The sequence below is a fragment of the Salmo salar genome, chromosome ssa05 (genome assembly GCF_905237065.1).
Source record: "Salmo salar chromosome ssa05, Ssal_v3.1, whole genome shotgun sequence".
In the NCBI taxonomy this organism is placed as follows: domain Eukaryota; kingdom Metazoa; phylum Chordata; class Actinopteri; order Salmoniformes; family Salmonidae; genus Salmo; species Salmo salar.
The window spans coordinates 85401944-85428382 of NC_059446.1; the positions used below are offsets into that span (position 1 = coordinate 85401944).

At 47.2% G+C, this 26439-nt stretch overlaps 1 protein-coding gene across 1 annotated transcript; it reads left to right on the forward strand.

Moving 5' to 3' along the window:
- Positions 1 to 490: 490 nt before the first annotated feature.
- On the forward strand, positions 491 to 25732 carry LOC106606109 (tumor necrosis factor receptor superfamily member 16-like). The gene is made up of 6 exons (XM_045719232.1): positions 491 to 1109; positions 18712 to 18844; positions 18976 to 19341; positions 23450 to 23693; positions 23924 to 24066; positions 24311 to 25732. The coding sequence occupies exons 1-6, from the start codon at positions 1068 to 1070 to the stop codon at positions 24631 to 24633; spliced, it is 1251 nt and encodes a 416-aa protein (XP_045575188.1). The 5' UTR covers positions 491 to 1067; the 3' UTR covers positions 24634 to 25732.
- Positions 25733 to 26439: the final 707 nt, after the last annotated feature.

Sequence of the window (26439 nt, forward strand, 5' to 3'; positions counted from 1 at the left end):
GACTTACAAATAGTACATTAATTAAATAGCCCTGACATTATTTAGGACTAAGCTAAATATCCGTGTTTGTGCTTCAATAGTCTATTACAGTAGAGTTTAGCCTACTTACCGGTATTACAACTGCTAGGTTACAATATTATACATTGATATGTTAATTATCCTATATCATTTATATACAACATATCATTTTATAAGCAGGTGCTTATTTACATATATACTAAAAATATAGGCTATTATTTGTGTTATTAATGTTAATAAAAAATAGTGTGAGGGAGAATATTAGCCACAAAATATTAATTTCTGTAACCCTCCTGGAAAAATAACCGGGGGTTTAAAAATGAAGACCGCAAAATACAGCCCAGGCTACATCAAAGTCCCAACTTCCATTCTTTAAACAGATCCCTAAGGCATCTTCCGGAACGTATCTCCTTTATTTATTACAGTGTATCAAGTTTCATCTCATTTCAATATCACTTCAATGTGGTATTGCCGTCGCGTATCAGCCAATCACAAAGCGAGGACCCGGGCTCCAGTGGTAGAGAGATGTAGGCGTTGAAAGTGAACCAAGCGCTTGAAGATCTAGGGGCCAAAACGCTGCGCTTCAGACTCACACTCTGCAAGAGGAACATGCCAACAAGGATTGAAGTGTGACTCAACTGTAGGGAATGTAACAAAGAAACGGTCTACAGTAAAAGTAGATTGTGTGTAACCTAAAGAAGAGGATGTTTACTGTTTTCCGGACGTTTTCTTTCATGGCAGTTGATTTCACTGAAGAGAAGCGGCACTCGGACTTGCTATTGAGTTTTGGGGCAATTTTTCTTCCACTGTATGTGTAGGATACTTTGATGCAGTTTTAAAAAATGCTCTCATTTGGCCGTGTTCTTGTTACTTTCAGTGGTTTCTTGACAGCTGCGAATAGTTTTTAGGAACTTAGCGGCGCTTTTTTGGCATTTACCTGCGTTACGTCTCACGGATGAGGCTATTGAAGCCTTCTTTGGTCCCAAAGACTTTTGAAGGGGTATAGCCAACTCATTGTACGGGATTTTCCATCGGCGAAGAACTGTGACATGGACGCGCTTTGGGTCTGCACACTTTTTCTGCTCGTAAAGGTAAGTGTCATGTCGCTCCTATTCCTGATATACATAGGCTGTAACTCAGTAATATATCTCACAGGCTACTGTCCAGTAATACATGAACAGATCAATTCCCTGTTATTTTCTGCTGACAGTGCAATGTATAGTAACGCACATTACTGGCCTACATGAGGTGAATTCAGTATTTAGCCAATCTGCATAAAGTTAATGTTTTTCGCTACATTGTAAACTATGTTGGCATTACGCACGCGCTACATTGTAATTACATGCATGTGTTTTATTTAACCCTTATTTTACTAGTTAAGTTGACTGAGAACACGTTCTCATTTACAGCAACGACCTGGGGAATAGTTACAGGGGAGAGGAGGGGGATGAATGAGCCAATTGGAAGCTGGCAATGATTAGATGTCTTGCATCTTGATTGTGTTACGTTGTATTGTAGTCTACTTCTCACTCTACATTTACAATCCTCTGTATAGCTACAGAATGTGACATATTGTCATTATCTACAACTCTCCTGCTTTTACTCAGAGATAAACTCTGTCTTTTATCTTCCTTACTAATTGATAACATCTAGGCTGTATTATTACTATGTGTCATTTAAACGTTAATGCAGGTAGTTAAAGAGAGAGATTTGATCTGTACAGATCAAAGTGTCAAAATAATCCGTTCCACAGCTGGAGAACAGGACAATTTGACACTCCATCTCCTTTCAAGTCCAACAGACCTGAGGGCCTGTAGAGGAGAGGAGAGGCAGCAGCTCATGTCTTGTCATGTTCCCAGGGCCTAACCCTTTCTTCAAGATCAAAGCACTGCAGATACAACTCCATCAGATCTTTATACACTCTGCATTCTGTGACCCTGGAAAGATATTTATCTGTTTAATGAGGGGTTAATATCAACAAACGTTCAGTTTAAATGGAAAACAAAGTTTGGCTTCCCCAAAACACACCTTTGTTTCTATCACAGAGGTTTGTTTGAACATTTTTTTTAATATATATTTTTTGGTGAACTTCTCCAATGAGTTTTCTCTGCTTAATATGAATGTTTTTTCAAACCTGAATGTATTAAAGATCATTATACTTGTCGTTGAATCACACGGCCCACTGTTAGTGGTTTGATTGTCCAAGGTTCTCTGTGACATTACCAAACTCTATTACAATTCATAGATAGTGCCATAGTCCTTCCTTGCGGCAATTCCTGGTAGAAATGCGTCATGAGTAAAACTATTGCTGCGGTCTGGATATCCGGAGCAAAGAAATGATAATTTCTCTCAGTCTGTGGCGAGAGAAGGGCGACCCTGTTTGTAACAGAACAGTAAATGTAATTTCCATTTAGACGCTAAGCAGTTTTCTGAATGGTTTTCACTTGAACTCCCAACCACCGCTTTGCTTTCCCACAGCGACATCTTTGAGAGAGTAAGTCAGCATTTTGAGAACTTTAATAATAAATTGCAGACAGACAAGCAGACAAGCATGGCTATTGGTATCCAGTAGTTTGTCATACTGTTAGGAGGAGATGGAAAGCTCAGCATATTCCCTGACTGGAACAAAACATGGTTAAACAACAAACAAAAAAAGTTCCAGATTCCAAACGTTGACTTTTTAAAGATGACCTGCTACTGCTGATGACAGTAATCCGTGTGCAGATTAAAATCATGGACCAATCAGACAGGCAAGCAGATCTAGCTCCACCCTCACTACCCATCCCTCTGCCTTAGTGTGTACGTCCCAAAATGGCACCCTATTGCGTATATAGTGCACTGCTTCCCAAATGGCACCCTATTCCCTATATAGTGCACTACTTTTGACCAGGGCCGATAGGTCCAGATTTTGGCCAGACTTGCCCAGATAATGAGTCATGGAGGCAATTATTTGCATCCCAAATGACACCCTATTCCCTATATAGTGCACTACAGGACCTCTATCTACATCTCCTGTTCTTCTATCTGCTGGAGGTGTCAGTGTGAAGGTGGTGACACCACGCTGCTGTCCCCAGAGTGGAGGTGGTGACACCACGCTGCTGTCCCCAGGGTGATGGTGGTGACACCACGCTGCTGTCCCCAGGGTGGAGGTGGTGACACCACGCTGCTGTCCCCAGGGTGGAGGTGGTGACACCACGCTGCTGTCCCCAGGGTGGAGGTGGTGACACCACGCTGCTGTCCCCAGGGTGGAGGTGGTGACACCACGCTGCTGACCCCAGGGTGGAGGTGGTGACACCATGCTGCTGTCCCCAGGGTGTGAGGGTCAGGGTGGAGGTGGTGACACCATGCTGCTGACCCCAGGGTGTGAGGGTCAGGGTGGAGGTGGTGACACCACGCTGCTGTCCTCAGGGTGTGAGGGTCAGGGTGGAGGTGGTGACACCACGCTGCTGTCCCCAGAGTGGAGGTGGTGACACCACGCTGCTGTCCCCAGGGTGGAGGTGGTGACACCACGCTGCTGTCCCCAGGGTGGAGGTGGTGACACCACGCTGCTGTCCCCAGGGTGTGAGGGTCAGGGTGGAGGTGGTGACACCACGCTGCTGTCCCCAGGGTGGAGGTGGTGACACCACGCTGCTGTCCCCAGGGTGTGAGGGTCAGGGTGGAGGTGGTGACACCACGCTGCTGTCTCCGGGGTGTGAGGGTCAGGGTGGAGGTGGTGACACCACGCTGCTGTCCCCAGGGTGTGAGGGTCAGGGTGGAGGTGGTGACACCACGCTGCTGTCCCCAGGGTGTGAGGGTCAGGGTGGAGGTGTGAGGGTCAGGGTGTGAGGTGTGAGGGTCAGGGTGGAGGTGTGAGGGTCAGGGTGTGAGGTGTGAGGGTCAGGGTGTGAGGGTCAGGGTGGAGGTGGTGACACCACGCTGCTGTCCCCAGGGTGTGAGGGTCAGGGTGGAGGTGGTGACACCACGCTGCTGTCCCCAGGGTGTGAGGGTCAGGGTGGAGGTGGTGACACCATGCTGCTGTCCCCAGGGTGTGAGGGTCAGGGTGGAGGTGGTGACACCATGCTGCTGTCACCAGGGTGGAGGTGGTGACACCATGCTGCTGTCCCCAGGGTGGAGGTGGTGACACCACGTTGCTGTCCTCAGGGTGGAGGTGGTGACACCACGCTGCTGTCCTCAGGGTGGAGGTGGTGACACCATGCTGCTGTCCTCAGGGTGGAGGTGGTGACACCACGCTGCTGTCCTCAGGGTGGAGGTGGTGACACCACGCTCCTGTCCTCAGGGTGGAAGTGGTGACACCATGCTGCTGTCCCCAGGGTGTGAGGGTCAGGGTGGAGGTGGTGACACCATGCTGCTGTCCCCAGGGTGTGAGGGTCAGGGTGGAGGTGGTGACACCATGCTGCTGACCCCAGGGTGTGAGGGTCAGGGTGGAGGTGGTGACACCACGCTGCTGACCCCAGGGTGGAGGTGGTGACACCACGCTGCTGTCCCCAGGGTGTGAGGGTCAGGGTGGAGGTGGTGACACCACGCTGCTGTCCCCAGGGTGTGAGGGTCAGGGTGGAGGTGGTGACACCACGCTGCTGTCCCCAGGGTGTGAGGGTCAGGGTGGAGGTGGTGACACCACGCTGCTGACCCCAGGGTGTGAGGGTCAGGGTCAGGGTGGAGGTGGTGACACCATGCTGCTGTCCCCAGGGTGTGAGGGTCAGGGTGGAGGTGGTGACACCACGCTGCTGACCCCAGGGTGTGAGGGTCAGGGTAAGGGGGTGGTGACACCACGCTGCTGACCCCAGGGTGTGAGGGTCAGGGTCAGGGTGGAGGTGGTGACACCACGCTGCTGTCCCCAGGGTGTGAGGGTCAGGGTGGAGGTGGTGACACCACGCTGCTGTCCCCAGGGTGTGAGGGTCAGGGTGGAGGTGGTGACACCACGCTGCTGACCCCAGGGTGTGAGGGTCAGGGTCAGGGTGGAGGTGGTGACACCATGCTGCTGTCCCCAGGGTGTGAGGGTCAGGGTGGAGGTGGTGACACCACGCTGCTGTCCCCAGGGTGTGAGGGTCAGGGTGGAGGTGGTGACACCACGCTGCTGTCCCCAGGGTGTGAGGGTCAGGGTGGAGGTGGTGACACCATGCTGCTGTCCCCAGGGTGTGAGGGTCAGGGTGGAGGTGGTGACACCATGCTGCTGTCACCAGGGTGGAGGTGGTGACACCATGCTGCTGTCCCCAGGGTGGAGGTGGTGACACCACGTTGCTGTCCTCAGGGTGGAGGTGGTGACACCACGCTGCTGTCCTCAGGGTGGAGGTGGTGACACCATGCTGCTGTCCTCAGGGTGGAGGTGGTGACACCACGCTGCTGTCCTCAGGGTGGAGGTGGTGACACCACGCTCCTGTCCTCAGGGTGGAAGTGGTGACACCATGCTGCTGTCCCCAGGGTGTGAGGGTCAGGGTGGAGGTGGTGACACCATGCTGCTGTCCCCAGGGTGTGAGGGTCAGGGTGGAGGTGGTGACACCATGCTGCTGACCCCAGGGTGTGAGGGTCAGGGTGGAGGTGGTGACACCACGCTGCTGACCCCAGGGTGGAGGTGGTGACACCACGCTGCTGTCCCCAGGGTGTGAGGGTCAGGGTGGAGGTGGTGACACCACGCTGCTGTCCCCAGGGTGTGAGGGTCAGGGTGGAGGTGGTGACACCACGCTGCTGTCCCCAGGGTGTGAGGGTCAGGGTGGAGGTGGTGACACCACGCTGCTGACCCCAGGGTGTGAGGGTCAGGGTCAGGGTGGAGGTGGTGACACCATGCTGCTGTCCCCAGGGTGTGAGGGTCAGGGTGGAGGTGGTGACACCACGCTGCTGACCCCAGGGTGTGAGGGTCAGGGTAAGGGGGTGGTGACACCACGCTGCTGACCCCAGGGTGTGAGGGTCAGGGTCAGGGTGGAGGTGGTGACACCACGCTGCTGTCCCCAGGGTGTGAGGGTCAGGGTGGAGGTGGTGACACCACGCTGCTGACCCCTGGGTGTGAGGGTCAGGGTGGAGGTGGTGACACCACGCTGCTGACCCCAGGGTGTGAGGGTCAGGGTCAGGGTGGAGGTGGTGACACCACGCTGCTGACCCCTGGGTGTGAGGGTCAGGGTGGAGGTGGTGACACCACGCTGCTGACCCCAGGGTGTGAGGGTCAGGGTCAGGGTGGAGGTGGTGACACCACGCTGCTGTCCCCAGGGTGTGAGGGTCAGGGTGGAGGTGGTGACACCACGCTGCTGACCCCAGGGTGTGAGGGTCAGGGTCAGTGCAGAGGGAGAGCCCTGCCTCCTGGGGCTCCCCACGCTTTCATGTGTTCATCACTCTCACGTGGAAACTCCAGGCTGCTGCAGCCAAGGAGTCAAACATCATGTCAAATGGGATCGCACTGCAAAAAGGCCCAAGGGCTTCTTTAGGGAGTGTGTGTGCATGAATGCTCACGCGTGGGTGACTGCACGCTTATGAGTGTACGTGCGCTTCTGTGTGTACATATGCTTCTGTGTGTACGCACACTTTTTTGTGTGTGTGTGTGTGTGTGTTGCTTATGTGTGTGTGTGTGTTGACGGAGTGACTGTGACAGCCGTGGAGTTCATAGCCCCTTTTGAAAGCAGATAGGGCTCCATGGTGGTCTCCTCTCACCAGGGAATCAAGTCCTCTACTACTGAAGTGGAGAGAGCAACTGCAGCCCCTCAACTCTCTCCAGCGGCCCTGGAGCAGACAGATCAGGTCTGTGTGCTCTCTTTTCTCAAGCTCCTTGAGCCAAGGAGGTGTCGACTGTGTAGGCTGCTTGGCTCTGTATATAAGCAAGTCCTGAGCTACCACATAACAGTCTGAAAATAGTTTATATAAGCTAGCATATAACAGTCAAATAGTTTATATAAGCTAGCATATAACAGTCTGAAAATAGTTAATATAAGCTAGCATATAACAGTCTGAAAATAGTTAATATAAGATCGCATATAACAGTCTGAAAATAGTTAATATAAGCTAGCATATAACAGTCTGAAAATAGTTTTATATAAGCTAGCATATAACAGTCTGAAAATAGTTTATATAAACTAGCATATAACAGTCTGAAAATAGTTTTATATAAGCTAGCATATAACAGTCTGAAAATAGTTTTATATAAGCTAGCATATAACAGTCTGAAAATAGTTTATATAAGCTAGCATATAACAGTCTGAAAATAGTTAATATAAGCTAGCATATAACAGTCTGAAAATAGTTAATATAAGCTAGCATATAACAGTCTGAAAATAGTTTTATATAAACTAGCATATAACAGTCTGAAAATAGTTTTATATAAACTAGCATATAACAGTCTGAAAATAGTTTTATATAAACTAGCATATAACAGTCTGAAAATAGTTTATATAAGCTAGCATATAACAGTCTGAAAATAGTTTTATATAAGCTAGCATATAACAGTCTGAAAATAGTTAATATAAGCTAGCATATAACAGTCTGAAAATAGTTAATATAAGCTAGCATATAAGTCTGAAAATAGTTTTATATAAGCTAGCATATAACAGTCTGAAAATAGTTAATATAAGCTAGCATATAACAGTCTGAAAATAGTTAATATAAGCTAGCATATAAGTCTGAAAATAGTTTTATATAAACTAGCATATAACAGTCTGAAAATAGTTAATATAAGCTAGCATATAAGTCTGAAAATAGTTTTATATAAGCTAGCATATAACAGTCTGAAAATAGTTTATATAAGCTAGCATAACAGTCTGAAAATAGTTTTATATAAGCTAGCATATAACAGTCTGAAAATAGTTTATATAAACTAGCATATAACAGAACAGTACACAATGATTCTAATATAGTTCATCAAAATTGTAACAAGTCAGCACGTTTTTGGAACAAGATTCCACTCTGATGTCATATGCAAATCGTCTGACTTTTCATGTTGACTTTCTGAACTGCCTATTCCTGTTCAGTAGGCGAGTACGGAGAGATTTTACACAGGTCACACATTCCCTCTGAGGTCCATAAATTGGAGCTCTGTTAGTCCCAGTCCTGATTACTGTGGTCATTAAGCCCCGGGCAGTGTGGATGTTTACACACACACACACACACACACACACACACACACACACACACACACACACACACACACACACACACACACACACACACACACACACACACACACACACACACACACACACACACACACACACACACACACACACACACACACACTCCACCCCATGAACTGGTGCACAGAGGGGAATATTTAACTCTATATTTGGTCAGCACAAGAGGAAATGCCAATGGGTCTGGCGCTGCAGAGTAAAGTAGAGCTGGAGTGGACCCTGTCTGGACTTTCTCTCCTGTGTATGTGTGTATGTGTGTGTGTGTGTGTGTGTGTGTGTGTGTGTGTGTGTGTGTGTGTGTGTGTTGACAGTTTCTGGTCTATAGCATGATGAAGCAGCAGTTGGAGATGCTACCAGACAGCATCACTGCCACAAATATTTATCATTCAGTGGATGGGTAATTGTATGCGTGGGGTACAGAGAGGAGGTAGTCATTCAAAATCATGTTAAACACTATTATTGCACACAGAGTGAGTCCATGCAACTTATTATGTGACTTGTTAAGTAAATGTTTACTCCTGAACTTATTTAGGCTTGTCATAACAAAGGGGTTCAATACCTATTGACTCAAGACATTATGGGGTATTTTGTTTAGGTGAGTTACACAAAATCTGAATGTAAATCATTTTAAATTCAGGCTGTAAAACAACAAAATGTGGAAAAAGTCATGGGGTGTGAATACTTTCTGAAGGCGCTGTACGTTCCCAGTTTAAAATGATACCAGTAGATAATGTACACCAGATTTTGTACATGCCTTTTAAGTGCTGAAATATAAAATAGTTTAGTGAAAATCCAACCCTTGTAATTTAGGTACAGTATGACCTTTTTTAGATGACAGTTAGGCTACAGGAGCTGAGCATTACAGGTAACATTTTATGAGGTTCATTTATTTCATTCATTTTAGGAATGTTGCTTGCAAAATGATTGCAGTTGTTCCCATAGATAGACAGTACATGGTTGCTCAATGTATCACTGACCTTCGCTAAGCTAGCAACTTGGCTAACACAGCTAGCATTTTAAGTCAATAATATGCTGTTTTTATAAAAATGTTGTTGGCTTTATAATTGTGAGAGAAATGTTTGTAGCTAGTAGCTAGGAAGTTAGTCATACCTAGGTAGCTTAGCTGACCTTTCTCAAAATTAACCTCATTGTGGCTAGCTACTTCTTGTCTCTTGTGCTAGCTTTTATAGCCAAATATCCCTTCAGAAACTTACAACAGAAAAATATTGATATGGCCAGCATTGGAGACCATTTCTCCCCTCTTACTGCAGCTTTAGCTCATCTGGAAACAAAAGAGAAATACTGTGAAAACCAGCGTGCTGTAAACATTCTAAAATGCTGTGAAAACCAGCGTGCTGTAAACATTCTAAAATGCTGTGAAAACCAGCGTGCTGTAATCATTCTAAAATGCTGTGAAAACCAGCGTGCTGTAAACATTCTAAAATGTTTTGAAAACCAGCGTGCTGTAAACATTCTAAAATGCTGTGAAAACCAGCGTGCTGTAAACATTCTAAAATGTTTTGAAAACCAGCGTGCTGTAAACATTCTAAAATGCTGTGAAAACCAGCGTGCTGTAAACATTCTAAAATGTTTTGAAAACCAGCGTGCTGTAAACATTCTAAAATGCTGTGAAAACCAGCGTGCTGTAATCATTCTGAAATGCTGTGAAAACCAGCGTGCTGTAAACATTCTAAAATGTTTAGAAAACCAGCGTGCTGTAAACATTCAAAAATGTTTTGTAAACCAGCGTGCTGTAAACATTGTAAAATGTTTTGTCACCAGTGCTTGTTTTGTTGAAATGTTGTTGTCTTCACTGTTGCTCCTACGGCACTAATCTGGTGAGCACCTTTTGGAGCTCCGCCCAAGCAAGGCATTGGATTGGTTTGACATGTTGTGAGGTGTCACTGATTCCGGGTTCCGACCCCTCTTTAGCTGATTTCTGCCATGGAACTTCCCCAGGCTTCCCGTTTTAGGGGAGCATGGTTCTCGACAAGGCTTGTGCATTCCAAATGGAACCCTATAGGACTCTGATCAAAACAAGTCCACTACATAGGGAATAGGGTGTCATTTGGGACACAGACTAAATACACGGCCATTGAAAGAGACTACAAGCCATTAGCCAAGCTCTTCTCACACAACTCACTGTGATGGGCCATTCTCACATTTCCTGTAATTTAGCACACTCTTATCAAGAGGGATTTACAGTCAGTAGTCATTTAGCAGACACTCTTATCCAGAGGGATTTACAGACAGTAGTCATTTAGCAGACACTCTTATCCAGAGGGATTTACAGTCAGTAGTCATTTAGCAGACACTCTTATCAAGAGGGATTTACAGTCAGTAGTCATTTAGCAGACACTCTTATCCAGAGGGATTTACAGTCAGTAGTCATTTAGCAGACACTCTTATCCAGAGGGATTTACAGTCAGTAGTCATTTAGCAGACACTCTTATCCAGAGGGATTTACAGTCAGTAGTCATTTAGCAGACACTCTTATCCAGAGGGATTTACAGTCAGTAGTCATTTAGCAGACACTCTTATCCAGAGGGATTTACAGTCAGTAGTCATTTAGCAGACACTCTTATCCAGAGGGATTTACAGTCAGTAGTCATTTAGCAGACACTCTTATCCAGAGGCATTTACAGTCAGTAGTCATTTAGCAGACACTCTTATCCAGAGGGATTTACAGTCAGTAGTCATTTAGCAGACACTCTTATCCAGAGGGATTTACAGTCAGTAGTCATTTAGCAGACACTCTTATCCAGAGGGATTTACAGTCAGTAGTCATTTAGCAGACACTCTTATCCAGAGGGATTTACAGACAGTAGTCATTTAGCAGACACTCTTATCCAGAGGGATTTACAGTCAGTAGTCATTTAGCAGACACTCTTATCCAGAGGCATTTACAGTCAGTAGTCATTTAGCAGACACTCTTATCCAGAGGGATTTACAGTCAGTACTCATTTAGCAGACACTCTTATCCAGAGGGATTTACAGTCAGTAGTCATTTAGCAGACACTCTTATCCAGAGGGATTTACAGACAGTAGTCATTTAGCAGACACTCTTATCCAGAGGGATTTACAGTCAGTAGTCATTTAGCAGACACTCTTATCCAGAGGGATTTACAGTCAGTAGTCATTTAGCAGACACTCTTATCCAGAGGCATTTACAGTCAGTAGTCATTTAGCAGACACTCTTATCCAGAGGGATTTACAGTCAGTAGTCATTTAGCAGACACTCTTATCCAGAGGGATTTACAGTCAGTAGTCATTTAGCAGACACTCTTATCCAGAGGGATTTACAGTCAGTAGTCATTTAGCAGACACTCTTATCCAGAGGGATTTACAGACAGTAGTCATTTAGCAGACACTCTTATCCAGAGGGATTTACAGTCAGTAGTCATTTAGCAGACACTCTTATCCAGAGGGATTTACAGTCAGTAGTCATTTAGCAGACACTCTTATCCAGAGGGATTTACAGACAGTAGTCATTTAGCAGACACTCTTATCCAGAGGGATTTACAGTCAGTAGTCATTTAGCAGACACTCTTATCCAGAGGGATTTACAGACAGTAGTCATTTAGCAGACACTCTTATCCAGAGGGATTTACAGACAGTAGTCATTTAGCAGACACTCTTATCCAGAGGGATTTACAGTCAGTAGTCATTTAGCAGACACTCTTATCCAGAGGGATTTACAGTCAGTAGTCATTTAGCAGACACTCTTATCCAGAGGGATTTACAGTCAGTAGTCATTAGCAGACACTCTTATCCAGAGGGATTTACAGACAGTAGTCATTTAGCAGACACTCTTATCCAGAGGGATTTACAGTCAGTAGTCATTTAGCAGACACTCTTATCCAGAGGGATTTACAGACAGTAGTCATTTAGCAGACACTCTTATCCAGAGGGATTTACAGTCAGTAGTCATTTAGCAGACACTCTTATCCAGAGGCATTTACAGTCAGTAGTCATTTAGCAGACACTCTTATCCAGAGGGATTTACAGTCAGTAGTCATTTAGCAGACACTCTTATCCAGAGGGATTTACAGTCAGTAGTCATTTAGCAGACACTCTTATCCAGAGGGATTTACAGTCAGTAGTCATTTAGCAGACACTCTTATCCAGAGGGATTTACAGACAGTAGTCATTTAGCAGACACTCTTATCCAGAGGGATTTACAGTCAGTAGTCATTTAGCAGACACTCTTATCCAGAGGGATTTACAGTCAGTAGTCATTTAGCAGACACTCTTATCCAGAGGGATTTACAGACAGTAGTCATTTAGCAGACACTCTTATCCAGAGGGATTTACAGTCAGTAGTCATTTAGCAGACACTCTTATCCAGAGGGATTTACAGACAGTAGTCATTTAGCAGACACTCTTATCCAGAGGGATTTACAGACAGTAGTCATTTAGCAGACACTCTTATCCAGAGGGATTTACAGTCAGTAGTCATTTAGCAGACACTCTTATCCAGAGGGATTTACAGTCAGTAGTCATTTAGCAGACACTCTTATCCAGAGGGATTTACAGTCAGTAGTCATTTAGCAGACACTCTTATCCAGAGGGATTTACAGTCAGTAGTCATTAGCAGACACTCTTATCCAGAGGGATTTACAGACAGTAGTCATTTAGCAGACACTCTTATCCAGAGGGATTTACAGTCAGTAGTCATTTAGCAGACACTCTTATCCAGAGGGATTTACAGACAGTAGTCATTTAGCAGACACTCTTATCCAGAGGGATTTACAGTCAGTAGTCATTTAGCAGACACTCTTATCCAGAGGGATTTACAGACAGTAGTCATTTAGCAGACACTCTTATCCAGAGGGATTTACAGACAGTGCATTCAACTAAGGTAGGAAGAACAACCACACATCACAGCGATAAGACAACCACACATCACAGCGATAAGACAACCACACATCACAGCGAGAAGACAACCACACATCACAGCGATAAGACAACAACACATCACAGCGATAAGACAACCACACATCACAGCGATAAGACAACCACACATCACAGCGATAAGACAACCACACATCACAGCGATAAGACAACCACACATCACAGCGATAAGACAACCACACATCACAGCGATAAGACAACCACACATCACAGCGATAAGACAACCACACATCACAGTGATAAGACAACCACAGCTCACTGTAGAAGCTCATGTGATCACTGAGATGAATACCTGTTGAAACTGAGCTCCCATCACCCTGATACTGCAGATCTGTGCTAGCTGAGGTTCACATGTTGTCTGGCTCCTCAAATAGTGGTGCAATAAAACCTCTGTGCTGTTTTTCTTGGCATGAAACATGCCCTCCTTCCCTTCAAAGCTGTGCTGTTGTTCTTGGAATGAAACGTACCCTCCTTTCCCTTCGAAGATGTTCTCTTTCTAGTGGTGGAATTGTTTCAGTGCAGTTTTGTGACTGGAATGATCAAATCAAATCAAATGTTATTTGTCATATTGGCCGAATACAACAGGCTTTTCACCTTACAGTGGAATGCTTACTTACAAACCCTTAACCAACAATGCAGTTCAAAAAATAGTGTTATATTTACTAAATAAACTAAAGTAAAAATGTTTTATTAAATTAAAAGTAACACAATAAAATAACAATAACGAGGCTATATACAGTCAATGTGCAGGGGTTCAAGTTAGTGGAGGTAATTTGTACATGTAGGTAGGGGTAAAGTGACTATGTATAGATAATAAACAGTAAGGGGTACAGGTTATTTGGAGGTCATTTGTACATGTAGGTAGGGGTAAAGTGACTATGTATAGATAATAAACAGTAAGGGGGTACAGGTTAGTGGAGGTAATCTGTACATGTAGGTAGGGGTAAAATGACTATGTATAGATAATAAACAGTAAGGGGTACAGGTTAGTGGAGGTCATTTGTACATGTAGGTAGGGGTAAAGTGACTATGTATAGATAATAAACAGTAAGGGGTACAGGTTATTTGGAGGTCATTTGTACATGTAGGTAGGGGTAAAGTGACTATGTATAGATAATAAACAGTAAGGGGTACAGGTTAGTGGAGGTCATTTGTACATGTAGGTAGGGGTAAAGTGACTATGTATAGATAATAAACAGTAAGGGGTACAGGTTAGTGGAGGTCATTTGTACATGTAGGTAGGGGTAAAGTGACTATGTATAGATAATAAACAGTAAGGGGTACAGGTTAGTGGAGGTCATTTGTACATGTAGGTAGGGGTAAAGTGACTATGTATAGATAATAAACAGTAAGGGGTACAGGTTAGTGGAGGTCATTTGTACATGTAGGTAGGGGTAAAGTGACTATGTATAGATAATAAACAGAGAGTAGCAGCAGTGAACAAAACAAATGGATCAATGTAATAGTCCGGGTATCCATTTGATTAATTGTTCAGCAGTCTTATGGCTTGGGGGTAGAAGCTGTTAAGGAGGCTTTTGGACCTAGACTTGGCACTCCGGTACAGCTTTCTGTGCGGTAGCAGAGACACCAGTCTATGAATTGTGTGACTGGAGTTTTTGACCATTTTTTGGGCCTTCCTCTGACACCATCTAGCATATAGGTACTGGATGGCAGTAAGCTTGGCCCCAGTGATGTACTGGGTCATACGCACTACCCTCTGTAGCACCTTACAGTCAGATGCCGAGCAGTTAACATACCAGGCGGTGATTCAACCGGTCAGGGGGATAAGGTGTTGTCGTGCCCTCTTCACAACTGTCTTGGTGTGTTTGGACCGTGATAGTTTGTTGGCGATGTGGACACCAAGGAACTTGAAACTCTCGACCCGCTCCACTACAGCCCCGTCGATGTGAATGGGGCCATGTTCGGCCCTCCTTTTCCTGTAGTCCACTATCATCTCCTTTTGTCTTGCTCACGTTGAGGGAGAGGTTGTAGTCCTGGCACCAAACTGCCAGGTCTCTGACCACCTCCCTATAGGCTGTCTCATTGTTGTCTGCGATCAAGCCTTCCACTGTTGTGTCATCAGCAAACTTAATGATGGTGTTGGAGTCGTTCTTGGCGACGCAGTCGTGGGTGAACACGAGGGGACTAAGCAAGCACGACTAAGGGGCACCCGTGTTGAGGATCAGCGTGGCAGATGTGTTGTTGCCTAACCTTAGCACCTGGAGGCGGCCTGTCAGGAAGTCCAGGATCCAGTTACAGAGGGAAGGTGTTTAGTCCCAGGGTCCTTAGCTTAGTGATGAGCTTTGTGGGCACTATGGTGTTGAACGCTGAGCTGTAGTCAATGAACAGCATTCTCACATAGATGTTGTTTTTGTCCAGGTGTGAAAGGGCAGTGTGGAGTGCAATTGAGATTGTGTCATCTGTGGATCTGTTGGGGTGGTATGCGAATTGGAGTGGGTCTAGGGTTTCTGGGATGAAGATTTTGATGTGCGCCATGACCAGCCTTTCAAACCACTTCATGGCTACCGACGTGAGCACTACGGAGCAGTAGTCATTTAGGCAGGTTACCTTTCGCTTTCATGGGCACAGGGACTATGGTGGTTTGTTTGAAACATGTAGGTATTACACACTCGGTCAGGGGGAGCTTGAAAATGTCAGTGAAGCCACTTGCCATTTGGTCCGCACATGCTCTGAGTACACATCCTGGTAATCTTTCTGGTCCCGCGGCCTTGTGAATGTTGATCTGTTTAAAATTCTTGCTCACATCGACTACGGAGAACGAGATCACACAGTCGTCCGGAACAGCTGGTGCTCTCATGCATGCTTAAGTGTTGCTTGCCTCGAAGCAAGCATAAAAGGCATTTAGCTCATCTGGTAGGCTCGCGTCACTGGGCAGCTCATGACTGGGTTTCCCTTTATAGTCCATAATAGTTTGTATGCCCTGCCACATCCAACGAGCACCAGAGTCAGTGTAGTATTCAATCTTTGTCCTGTATTGACACTTTGCCTGTTTGATGGTTCGTCTGAGGGAATAGCAGGATTTTTTACAAGCGTCCGGATTAGTGTCCTGCTTCTTGAAAGTGGCAGCTTTAGCCTTTAGCTAGGTGCGGATGTTGCCTGTAATCCATGGCTTCTGGTTGGGATATATATGTACGGTCACTGTGGGGACGACGTCGCAGATGCACTTATTAATGAAGCCGGTAACTGAGGTGGTATACTCCTCAATGCCATTGGATGAATTGCGGAACATATTCCAGTCTGTGCTAGCAAAACAGTCCTGTAGCGTAGCATCCGCATCATCTGACCACTGGCATGGTGTGTGTGTTTGCGTGCGTTCATGTGTGCATTCCCATTTGTGTGTTTGTGTGTGTGACACCGTTTGTGTTTGTGTGTGTGTGCGTTGGTTCCTGTGTGTGTTGGGCTCGTTGGAGGCTCCACATGTTGACACAAGCTGCTTCTTGGAGCAGACATCGGAGACAGCGGTTTCTCCCAAATGGCACCCTATTCCCTACGTAGTGCACTACTTTTGACCAGAGCCCTATTGGCCCTTGTTAAAAGTAGTGTACTATAAAGGGAATAGGGTGCCATTTGGGAGTGAGTCGGGGAGAAATCAGAGGGTTGTTTAGCTGTTAGCAGGAGGTTAGTTGTTAGACATCTGTTAGTTCCTGTCTTCCCTCAGGCTCCAGGGATAATGGCTAGTGGGTCAATCAGCCCTCAACATGGGCATGTTTCAGATGCCTGACTGCTTTAGAGGAGGGCCTTGATGGGGGGAGGGGGAGGAGTGTGTGTGTGTGTGTGTGCAAATCTCTTGTTCTTAGAGTGAGGGGCGGGCGGGAGGGAGCGACACACACACACACACACACACACACACACACACACACACACACACACACACACACACACACACACACACACACACACACACACACACACACACACACACACACACCTGCAGGGCTGGGGGGGGCATCAAAGGCCCCCTCAAAACAGACACACATGCTGGGCTGCGGGGGCTAACTGACACAGCCGCCTGGGGCTACAACGGTCTCCCCTCCTCCTCACCCTCCCTCCCTTCCTCCCACCCCTCACTGTGTCTGAGGACAAGAGACACACACACACATTGTGACTATAATGTCATTCACACCCATGTGGAATGTGTCAATGTGGGAGGGAGGAAGCCCTTTCTACTCCTTCCTTCTTCCTCATGTCTCAGTGTTTTCCTTCTCCTTTGTTTTACTCTTTCCATGGGTATGAAGCCAGTCTGATTAAAGCCAGTCTGATTTAAAGGCAGTCTGATTAAAGCCAGTCTGATTAAAGCCAGTCTGATTTAAAGGCAGTCTGATTAAAGGCAGTCTGATTAAAGCCAGTCTGATTTAAAGCCAGTCTGATTTAAAGCCAGTCTGATTTAAAGCCAGTCTGATTTAAAGCCAGTCTGATTAAAGCCAGTCTGATTTAAAGCCAGTCTGATTTAAAGCCAGTCTGATTAAAAGGCAGTCTGATTAAAAGCCAGTCTGATTTAAAGGCAGTCTGATTAAAGCCAGTCTGATTAAAAGCCAGTCTGATTTAAAGCCAGTCTGATTTAAAGCCAGTCTGATTAAAAGGCAGTCTGATTAAAAGCCAGTCTGATTTAAAGGCAGTCTGATTAAAGCCAGTCTGATTAAAAGCCAGTCTGATTGAAAGCCAGTCTGATTAAAGCCAGTCTGATTAAAAGCCAGTCTGATTAAAGCCAGTCCCTCCTGCTAGGCTGCACTGGGCTCTATAAGCCCTTAGGAATGTCTGATGTATCCCTCATGTTTAACACACTGGGGCTACCTTCCAAAAGGCACCCTATTCCCTATAGAGTGCACTACTTTTGAGCAGAGCCCGGCGAGCTCTATAGATCCTGGTCCAATGTAGAGCCCCATATAGGGAATAGGGTGCCATCTGTGCCTCAGTCTGGCCCCTCCATTACCCGGCCGGGGCAGATAAGCGCTCAGCACTCTGAAAACAGAGCCAGATCAAAATATAAAAAACGACTATTTTCAATACGCCCACCTTCTCCGCACCTTCTCCCCATTCTTTCCGTCTGATGGTGAGGAGGTAAAGGGGTGTGTGTAATTGTTTTCCTGATTTCTACACAAACATCGAGGTCTTATTTTTGAGTCTTTGGTTGGTGGAACTGGACTGGCCTTGACTGAGACCACCTGAGAGAGATGCTTGTGCTCTTACTCCTCCAAACATAGCTTGTCACCATAGTTTCCATCCTAGTCTTGAACATATCTATGTGTTGGCTTGTCACCATGGGTTCCATCCTAGTCTTTAACATATGTGTTGGCTTGTCACCATAGTTTCCATCCTAGTCTTGAACATATCTATGTGTTGGCTTGTCACCATAGTTTCCATCCTAGTCTTGAACATATCTATGTGTTGGCTTGTCACCATAGTTTCCATCCTAGTATTGAACATATCTATGTGTTGGCTTGTCACCATAGTTTCCATCCTAGTCTTGAACATATGTGTTGGCTTGTCACCATAGTTTCCATCCTAGTCTTTAACATATGTGTTGGCTTGTCAACCACTTATCAGTTTGATCTATAAAAGAGTTCCCTCATCACTGGCATCTGCAGCACCAATAAATAAATCACTATCTATCTGATAATTGATGCTAAGCTAACTGTTTTGTTTCTCCTTCCAGGTTGCCCTGGGAGATGCCTGTGTTAGTGGGCAGTTCAGCCAGTCAGGGGAGTGCTGTAGCCCGTGTCCTCCAGGCCATGGGGTGGAGGTAGAGTGTGGGATGGAGGACACCAAGTGCCAGCCTTGCCCTGAGGGTGAGTCATGGAGGCAATAGGGTTTAGATGCTGTTGCTTATGCCATTCCCCAGTAGACATACAACTATAGTACATACATATTGATAATACTGTGAGATACATTCAAATCACCTATACCTTGTATGTTCCAGGAACGTTCTCCCCATCAGACGGTCTCTCCCCGTGCCTCCCCTGTGCCCGCTGCCCTGCTGGCATCCCAGAGCTGACCTCCTGCAGCGCCACCCAGGATACCCACTGTGATTGTGACCAGCACTTCTACCTGTGGCGGGATGGGAAGAGTGTGGCGGGGCTGTGTGCCGCCTGCACCATGTGTGGACGTGGCGAGGGGGTGGTGAGGCTGTGTGGTGCCCAGGGGAACACCCAGTGCCAACCATGTCGCCCAGGAACGTTCTCCGAGGAGAAGAGTGATATCAAGCCCTGCCAGCCCTGCTCTCAGTGCTCTGACACTGAGGTGGAGATCAGAGCCTGCCAGCTCAACTCTGACACCCTCTGCATGGGTGCGTCTCTGTGTGTATGGTGTGTGTATGGACTTAAAGTTGACCGGGGCAGCTCTAGCAGGGCAGCTCTAGCAGGGCAGCTCTAACAGGGCAGCTCTAGCAGGGCAGCTCTAGCAGGGCAGACATTTGATGAACTGACTTATTGGAAAGGTGGCATCCTATGACGGTGCCACGTTTAAAGTTACTGAGTTCTTCAGTAAGGCCATTCTACTGCCAATGTTTGTCTATGGAGATTGCATTGCTGTGTGCTTTATACAGTTGTCAGCAACGGGGTGTGGCTGAAATAGCAGAATCCACTCATTTGAAGGGGTGTCCACATACTTTTGTATATATAGTGTATGTTTCCCATGCCAATAAAGCCCCTTTGAGGGAGGGGGAGAGAGGGAGAGAGGAGACATGTGGCCAACACCTGTACCCACACCTAATCTGAACACTTAGCAACACTCTTGAGGAAACATGAGCACAGTCCAACAGAGAGAAAACACTCTTAAGTGCTGCAGTCAAATGGCTCGGAGCCGACAGCTCTTAAAGAGGGACAATCTAACTACCCCCACACCAGACCCCAGGGCCTTGGCACACTGGTGACCCCAACATGGTAACCCCTCACTGGCTCCAAATGACCAAGCCTTGGCCTAGTGGCCTGGATCTCCCCAGGAGTCTGGTCATCTGAACACACACAGCTACCAGCCCCCCTGACTGGGTCAGGGGGGCTGGTAGCTGACTGGGTCGGGGGGGCTGGTAGCTGACTGGATCAGGGGGGGCTGGTAGCTGACTGGATCAGAGGGGGCTGGTAGCTGACTGGATCAGAGGGGGCTGGTAGCTGACTGGATCAGGGGGGCTGGTAGCTGACTGGATCAGGGGGGCTGGTAGCTGACTGGATCAGGGGGGCTGGTAGCTGACTGGATCAGGGGGGCTGGTAGCTGACTGGATCGGGGGGCTGTTAGCTGACTGGATCAGGGGGGCTGGTAGCTGACTGGATCAGGGGGGGCTGGTAGCTGACTGGATCGAGGGGGGCTGGTAGCTGACTGGATCAGGGGGGGCTGGTAGCTGACTGGATCAGGGGGGGCTGGTAGCTGACTGGATCAGGGGGGCTGGTAGCTGACTGGATCAGAGGGGGCTGGTAGCTGACTGGATCAGGGGGGCTGTTAGCTGACTGGATCGGGGGGCTGTTAGCTGACTGGATCAGGGGGGCTGGTAGCTGACTGGATCAGGGGGGCTGGTAGCTGACTGGATCAGAGGGGGCTGGTAGTTGACTGGGTCGGGGAGGGGCTGGTAGCTGACTGGGTCAGGGGGGTCTGGTAGCTAACTGGGTCGGGGGGCTGGTAGCTGACTGGGTCAGGGGGGGCTGGTAGCTGACTGGATCAGAGGGGGCTGGTAGCTAACTGGGTCGGGGGGCTGGTAGCTAACTGGGTCAGTGGGGGGTGGTAGCTGACTGGGTCGGGGGGTGGTAGCTGACTGGGTCAGGGGGGCTGGTAGCTGACTGGGTCAGGGGGGCTGGTAGCTGACTGGGTCAGGGGGGCTGGTAGCTGACTGGGTCAGGGGGGGCTGTAGCTGACTGGGTCGGGGGGCTGGTAGATGACTGGGTCAGGGGGGCTGGTAGCTGACTGAGTCGGGGGGCTGGTAGATGACTGGGTCAGAGGGGGCTGATATTTAACTGGGTCATAGGGGGGGCTGGGAGCTGACTGGGTCAGAGGGGGGGCTGGGAGCTGACTGGGTCAGAGGGGGGGCTGGGAGCTGACTGGGTCAGAGGGGGGGCTGGGAGCTGACTTGGTCAGAGGGGGGGCTGGGAGCTGACTTGGTCAGGGGGGCTGGTAGATGACTGGGTCAGGGGGGCTGGTAGCTGACTGGGTCAGAGGGGGGGCTGGTATTTAACTGGGCCAGAGGGGGGCTGGTAGCTGAATGGGTCAGAGTGGGGGGGGGGTAGCTGACTGGGTCAGAGGGGGGCTGGTAGCTGACTGGGTCAGTGGGGGCTGGTATTTAACTGGGTCAGAGGGGGCTGGTAGCTGAATGGGTCAGTGACTGTGGGTCTGTGTGACTGTGTTTGCATCAACTGTAGGTATGAAAGCCCTCACATTTTATACACAGTCATTGACTTATTACAAAAAAAACATTGTGCCAATGGTAGATGTGTCAAGGCCCTTGATTTGATGTTGAGACAGGGATAAGGACAGGGCAGATATGTTGAGACAGGTATAAGGACAGGGCAGATATGTTGAGACAGGGATAAGGACAGTGCAGATATGTTGAGACAGGGATAAGGACAGTGCAGATATGTTGAGACAGGGATAAGGACAGGGCAGATATGTTGAGACAGGGATAAGGACAGGGCAGATATGTTGAGACAGGGATAAGGACAGGGCAGATATGTTGAGACAGGGATAAGGACAGGGCAGATATGTTGAGACAGGGATAAGGACAGGGCAGATATGTTGAGACAGGGATAAGGGCAGATATGTTGAGACAGGGATAAGGGCAGATATGTTGAGACAGGGATAAGGGCAGATATGTTGAGACAGGGATAAGGGATAAGGGCAGATATGTTGAGACAGGGATAAGGGCAGATATGTTGAGACAGGGATAAGGGCAGATATGTTGAGACAGGGATAAGGACAGATATGTTGAGACAGGGATAAGGACAGATATGTTGAGACAGGGATAAGGACAGATATGTTGAGACAGGGATAAGGACAGGGCAGATATGTTGAGACAGGGATATGGACAGGGCAGATATGTTGAGACAGGGATAAGGACAGATATGTTGAGACAGGGATAAGGACAGATATGTTGAGACAGGGATAAGGACAGATATGTTGAGACAGGGATAAGGACAGATATGTTGAGACAGGGATAAGGACAGGGCAGATATGTTGAGACAGGGATATGGACAGGGCAGATATGTTGAGACAGGGATAAGGACAGGGCAGATATGTTAAGACAGGGATAAGGACAGGGCAGATATGTTAAGACAGGGATAAGGACAGGGCAGATATGTTGAGACAGGGATAAGGACAGATATGTTGAGACAGGGATAAGGACAGATATGTTGAGACAGGGATAAGGACAGATATGTTGAGACAGGGATAAGGACAGATATGTTGAGACAGGGATAAGGACAGGGCAGATATGTTGAGACAGGGATATGGACAGGGCAGATATGTTGAGACAGGGATATGGACAGGGCAGATATGTTGAGACAGGGATAAGGACAGGGCAGATATGTTAAGACAGGGATAAGGACAGGGCAGATATGTTAAGACAGGGATAAGGACAGGGCAGATATGTTAAGACAGGGATAAGGACAGGGCAGATATGTTAAGACAGGGTTAAGGACAGGGCAGATATGTTGAGACAGGGATAAGGACAGGGCAGATATGTTAAGACAGGGATAAGGACAGGGCAGATATGTTAAGACAGGGATAAGGACAGGGCAGATATGTTGAGACAGGGATAAGGACAGGGCAGATATGTTGAGACAGGGATAAGGACAGATATGTTGAGACAGGGATAAGGACAGATATGTTGAGACAGGGATAAGGACAGATATGTTGAGACAGGGATAAGGACAGATATGTTGAGACAGGGATAAGGACAGGGCAGATATGTTGAGACAGGGATATGGACAGGGCAGATATGTTGAGACAGGGATATGGACAGGGCAGATATGTTGAGACAGGGATAAGGACAGATATGTTGAGACAGGGATAAGGACAGATATGTTGAGACAGGGATAAGGACAGATATGTTGAGACAGGGATAAGGACAGGGCAGATATGTTGAGACAGGGATATGGACAGGGCAGATATGTTGAGACAGGGATATGGACAGGGCAGATATGTTGAGACAGGGATAAGGACAGGGCAGATATGTTGAGACAGGGATAAGGACAGGGCAGATATGTTAAGACAGGGATAAGGACAGGGAAGATATGTTAAGACAGGGATAAGGACAGGGCAGATATGTTAAGACAGGGATAAGGACAGGGCAGATATGTTGAGACAGGGATAAGGACAGGGCAGACATGTCAAGTGGCCCCCTTCTACCTTTAGTGTTTCCTTCATGGTTCAGTGGTTCTCTAATCAACAGTCTCCCATCTATCTCCAACCAACAGATAAGAAGCTCCACATCCTGTCTCGTCCCCCTGAGTCTGACGGCCCTCTGGCCGCTCCTCGCCTGCCTGGGTTAGGGTTGGTGAATGATGGAGAGGAGGCCAGCCCTTCCCCTGGAGGAGGAGAGGCCCCCAGGGCCCCCGGGTTCACCCCTCAGGATGATGGGAGCAGCAACCACATCCTGGTCTACGTATCAGTTCTGGCTGCTGTGGTGCTGGGCCTGCTGCTCTACGTCGCCTACAAGTGGTGAGTTGACAGGAGACACGCTGCCGTCTCATTGGCTGCATTCTGATTCTCCACACTTGAAGCATTACATTGGCTGGAGGGAGTTGTTCAATTGTTAAATGCATGACGGGGTGGAGAATTGTTTGCAAACCTTTCGATTGCCGTCATGTATTTCTGTTATAGTTGTGATAAAAATGTTCCTGTTATGTTCAGTAACGTGTGTAAAAGTGTTTCCTCCCACCTCTCGTCAGCTGGACGTCGTATAAGCAGAAGCAGGCGTTGAGTAAAGCCCGCGCTGCAGAGCTGGGGACGTGTCCTGAAGGAGAGAAACTCCATAGTGACAGCGGCGTGTTCCTGGACTCACACAGCCTGCAGGATAGCCAACCAAGTAAAGGTAACAACAAACAGCCATCACAAGACTACACCAGAATTCACTTCACTGCACTTTTACTTGAGTGAGAACAGAAGCCCAAGTTAAATACATGTTCTAATCTCTCTCAATGTAGAGCACATTTAGCATTTATCAGACACTCTTATGCAGAACAACTTAGATGGCTTTTCTTATTGTCTTTTGTCATCTATTCTAACTGTTGAATGGCCTTGTGACTGTCTGTGTCTGTGGTGTATTCCACCCCCAGGTAGTAAGAGGGACAGTAAGCAGGACAGCCGTCTGTACATCAACCTGCCCCCCCACAGACAGGAAGAGGTGGAGCGTCTGCTCCAGGAGGGGAGCGGGGGCCGCAGAGGCTCCTGGAGGACCCTGGGGGCCGCGCTGGGCTACGAGCCCGAGCAGATGGACCTGTTTGGGCACGGCGAGGCCCCTGTACACACCCTCCTCTCCAACTGGGCCCAGCAGGAGGGCTCCACTCTGGGACTTCTGTGCTCGGCGCTGGCCCGCATCGAGAGGCCCGACGTGGCTGCCGCTCTCACCTGCCCTGCCCAGGGGGTGTCTGTGGTCTGAGGGGGGAGCCATGTTTAGTCCCAAATGGCACCCTATTCCCTATATAGTGCACTACTGGTAAGCTAATGGTCAAAAGTAGTGCACTATGTAGTGTGCCACGCAGCCACAGAGCCTTCCTCATGAGCCTGATAAGACTGGGTCGCATTCATTAGGAACCAAATGGAAGAAAACGGACTGAATCAGGGAGTGACGACCTGAACTTGAACCAATAAGAAATGTTTGTTTTTGTTTTCCGTTGCGAAACATACTGCTGCGGTGTGTACTAATGAATACGACCCTTGTGGACTTAGGAGAGGATGGATGGGGCAAACAGCCCTCCTTCTCTCCCAGTGGGATGGCATGGTATGCCAGGGGCGGTACTCTTGACGGCCCCATAATGCCTCAGACATTTGAACTGAAGAGGACAGTGGAAGTGTTGTTACTGGTTCGTTGGGCTGGTTCATCGTCTATTGGAAATGTACAGTATATCCACCATTCTTCCAGTATATATAGATGTTTTTTTTACCATACTTGTGTATAATCTGCCCAAGCGTTCTAGGAATGGCTATTTATTTGCAGCAATGTCAGAAGGAGCCACTCTCTTTCCTGATTTGTTTTGCAGCAATGTGAGGAGGATGAACAACAGCTGACTGTAACTAACTGAACAGGCATGGGAATGAGATACTCTGTAGAACATTCTTTACAACTATGAAATAAAGGCATTCTGTTCATGTTAACAATCAGTCGGGAATTTTAAGACCATTGTAAATATTTGATCATAGATTCATTGTAATATAGTGTTAGAAAGGTTTTCAAGCATGAAGGAGCAATCGCAAACATCTTTGACTGAGGCAACGTAGCATGCATGATGACACTCTCTCTCTCTCTCTCTCTCTGCCCTTAGCCACTCCATCTTAAAGACATTGGGAGGCCTCAAGTCAGTGATGTACTATCAGCATTGCTAATCACTGCCTCTCTCCTATCATGGTTTCTGGTGTGGCTGGCTATCCAGAACATTATCGTTATGTAACAATCAGTCACTTATTCTTGTCTATATTCTAATGTCATGGTGTGTGTTTTTCTAAGATGTCGTTTCATATAATAAATGCTTTTGAAGGTGTGAGTGAGTGAGAGTCAAACGGTGCTCTCTGAGCTTGTTGTGTTACATGCTCTGACAAGTACAGTGGTTTCAGTCCTACCCGAACGTAAAAGCAAGCAGCTACCTGCTCTGTGCTAGTTTATTCTGAAGATAATCAATGGCCGTCTTTGTTTGTCTCAGTAACCTAACTGAACAGGGGTGTGACTTGTAACATAAATTAAACAAGTATGTGGTCATGTCAGAGGAAAGTATGGAAGACTTCCATTTACAGTTGAAGTCGGAAGTTTACATACACTTAGGTTGGAGTCATTAAAACTCATTTTTCAACCACTCCACAAATTTCTTGTTAACAAACTATAGTCTTGGCAAGTCGGTTAGGACATCTACTTTGTGCATGACACAAGTAATTTTTACAACAATTGTTTACAGATAGACAATTTCACTTATAATTCACTGTATCACAATTCCAGTGGGTCAGAAGTTTACATACACTAAGTTGACTGTGCCTTTAAAAACCTTGGAAAATTCCAGAAAATGATGTCATGGCTTTAGAAGCTTCTGATAGGCAAACAGACATCATTTGAGTAAATTGGAGGTGTACATGTGGATGTATTTCAAGGCCTACCTTCAAACTCAGTGCCTCTTTGCTTGACATCATGGGAAAATCTAAAGAAATCAGCCAAGACCTCAGAAAAATATTTTTAGACCTCCACAAGTCTGGTTCATCC

What these genes read in the sequence shown, in the direction of transcription:
- LOC106606109 (XM_045719232.1), top strand. Translation starts at nt 1,068, where the DNA reads ATGGACGCGCTTTGGGTCTGCACACTTTTTCTGCTCGTAAAG. An exon ending in GTGCCAGCCTTGCCCTGAGG is followed by an intron (nt 18,845 to 18,975) that starts GTGAGTCATGGA and finishes TGTATGTTCCAG; the next exon opens with GAACGTTCTCCCCATCAGAC. An exon ending in CTCTGACACCCTCTGCATGG is followed by an intron (nt 19,342 to 23,449) that starts GTGCGTCTCTGT and finishes TCCAACCAACAG; the next exon opens with ATAAGAAGCTCCACATCCTG.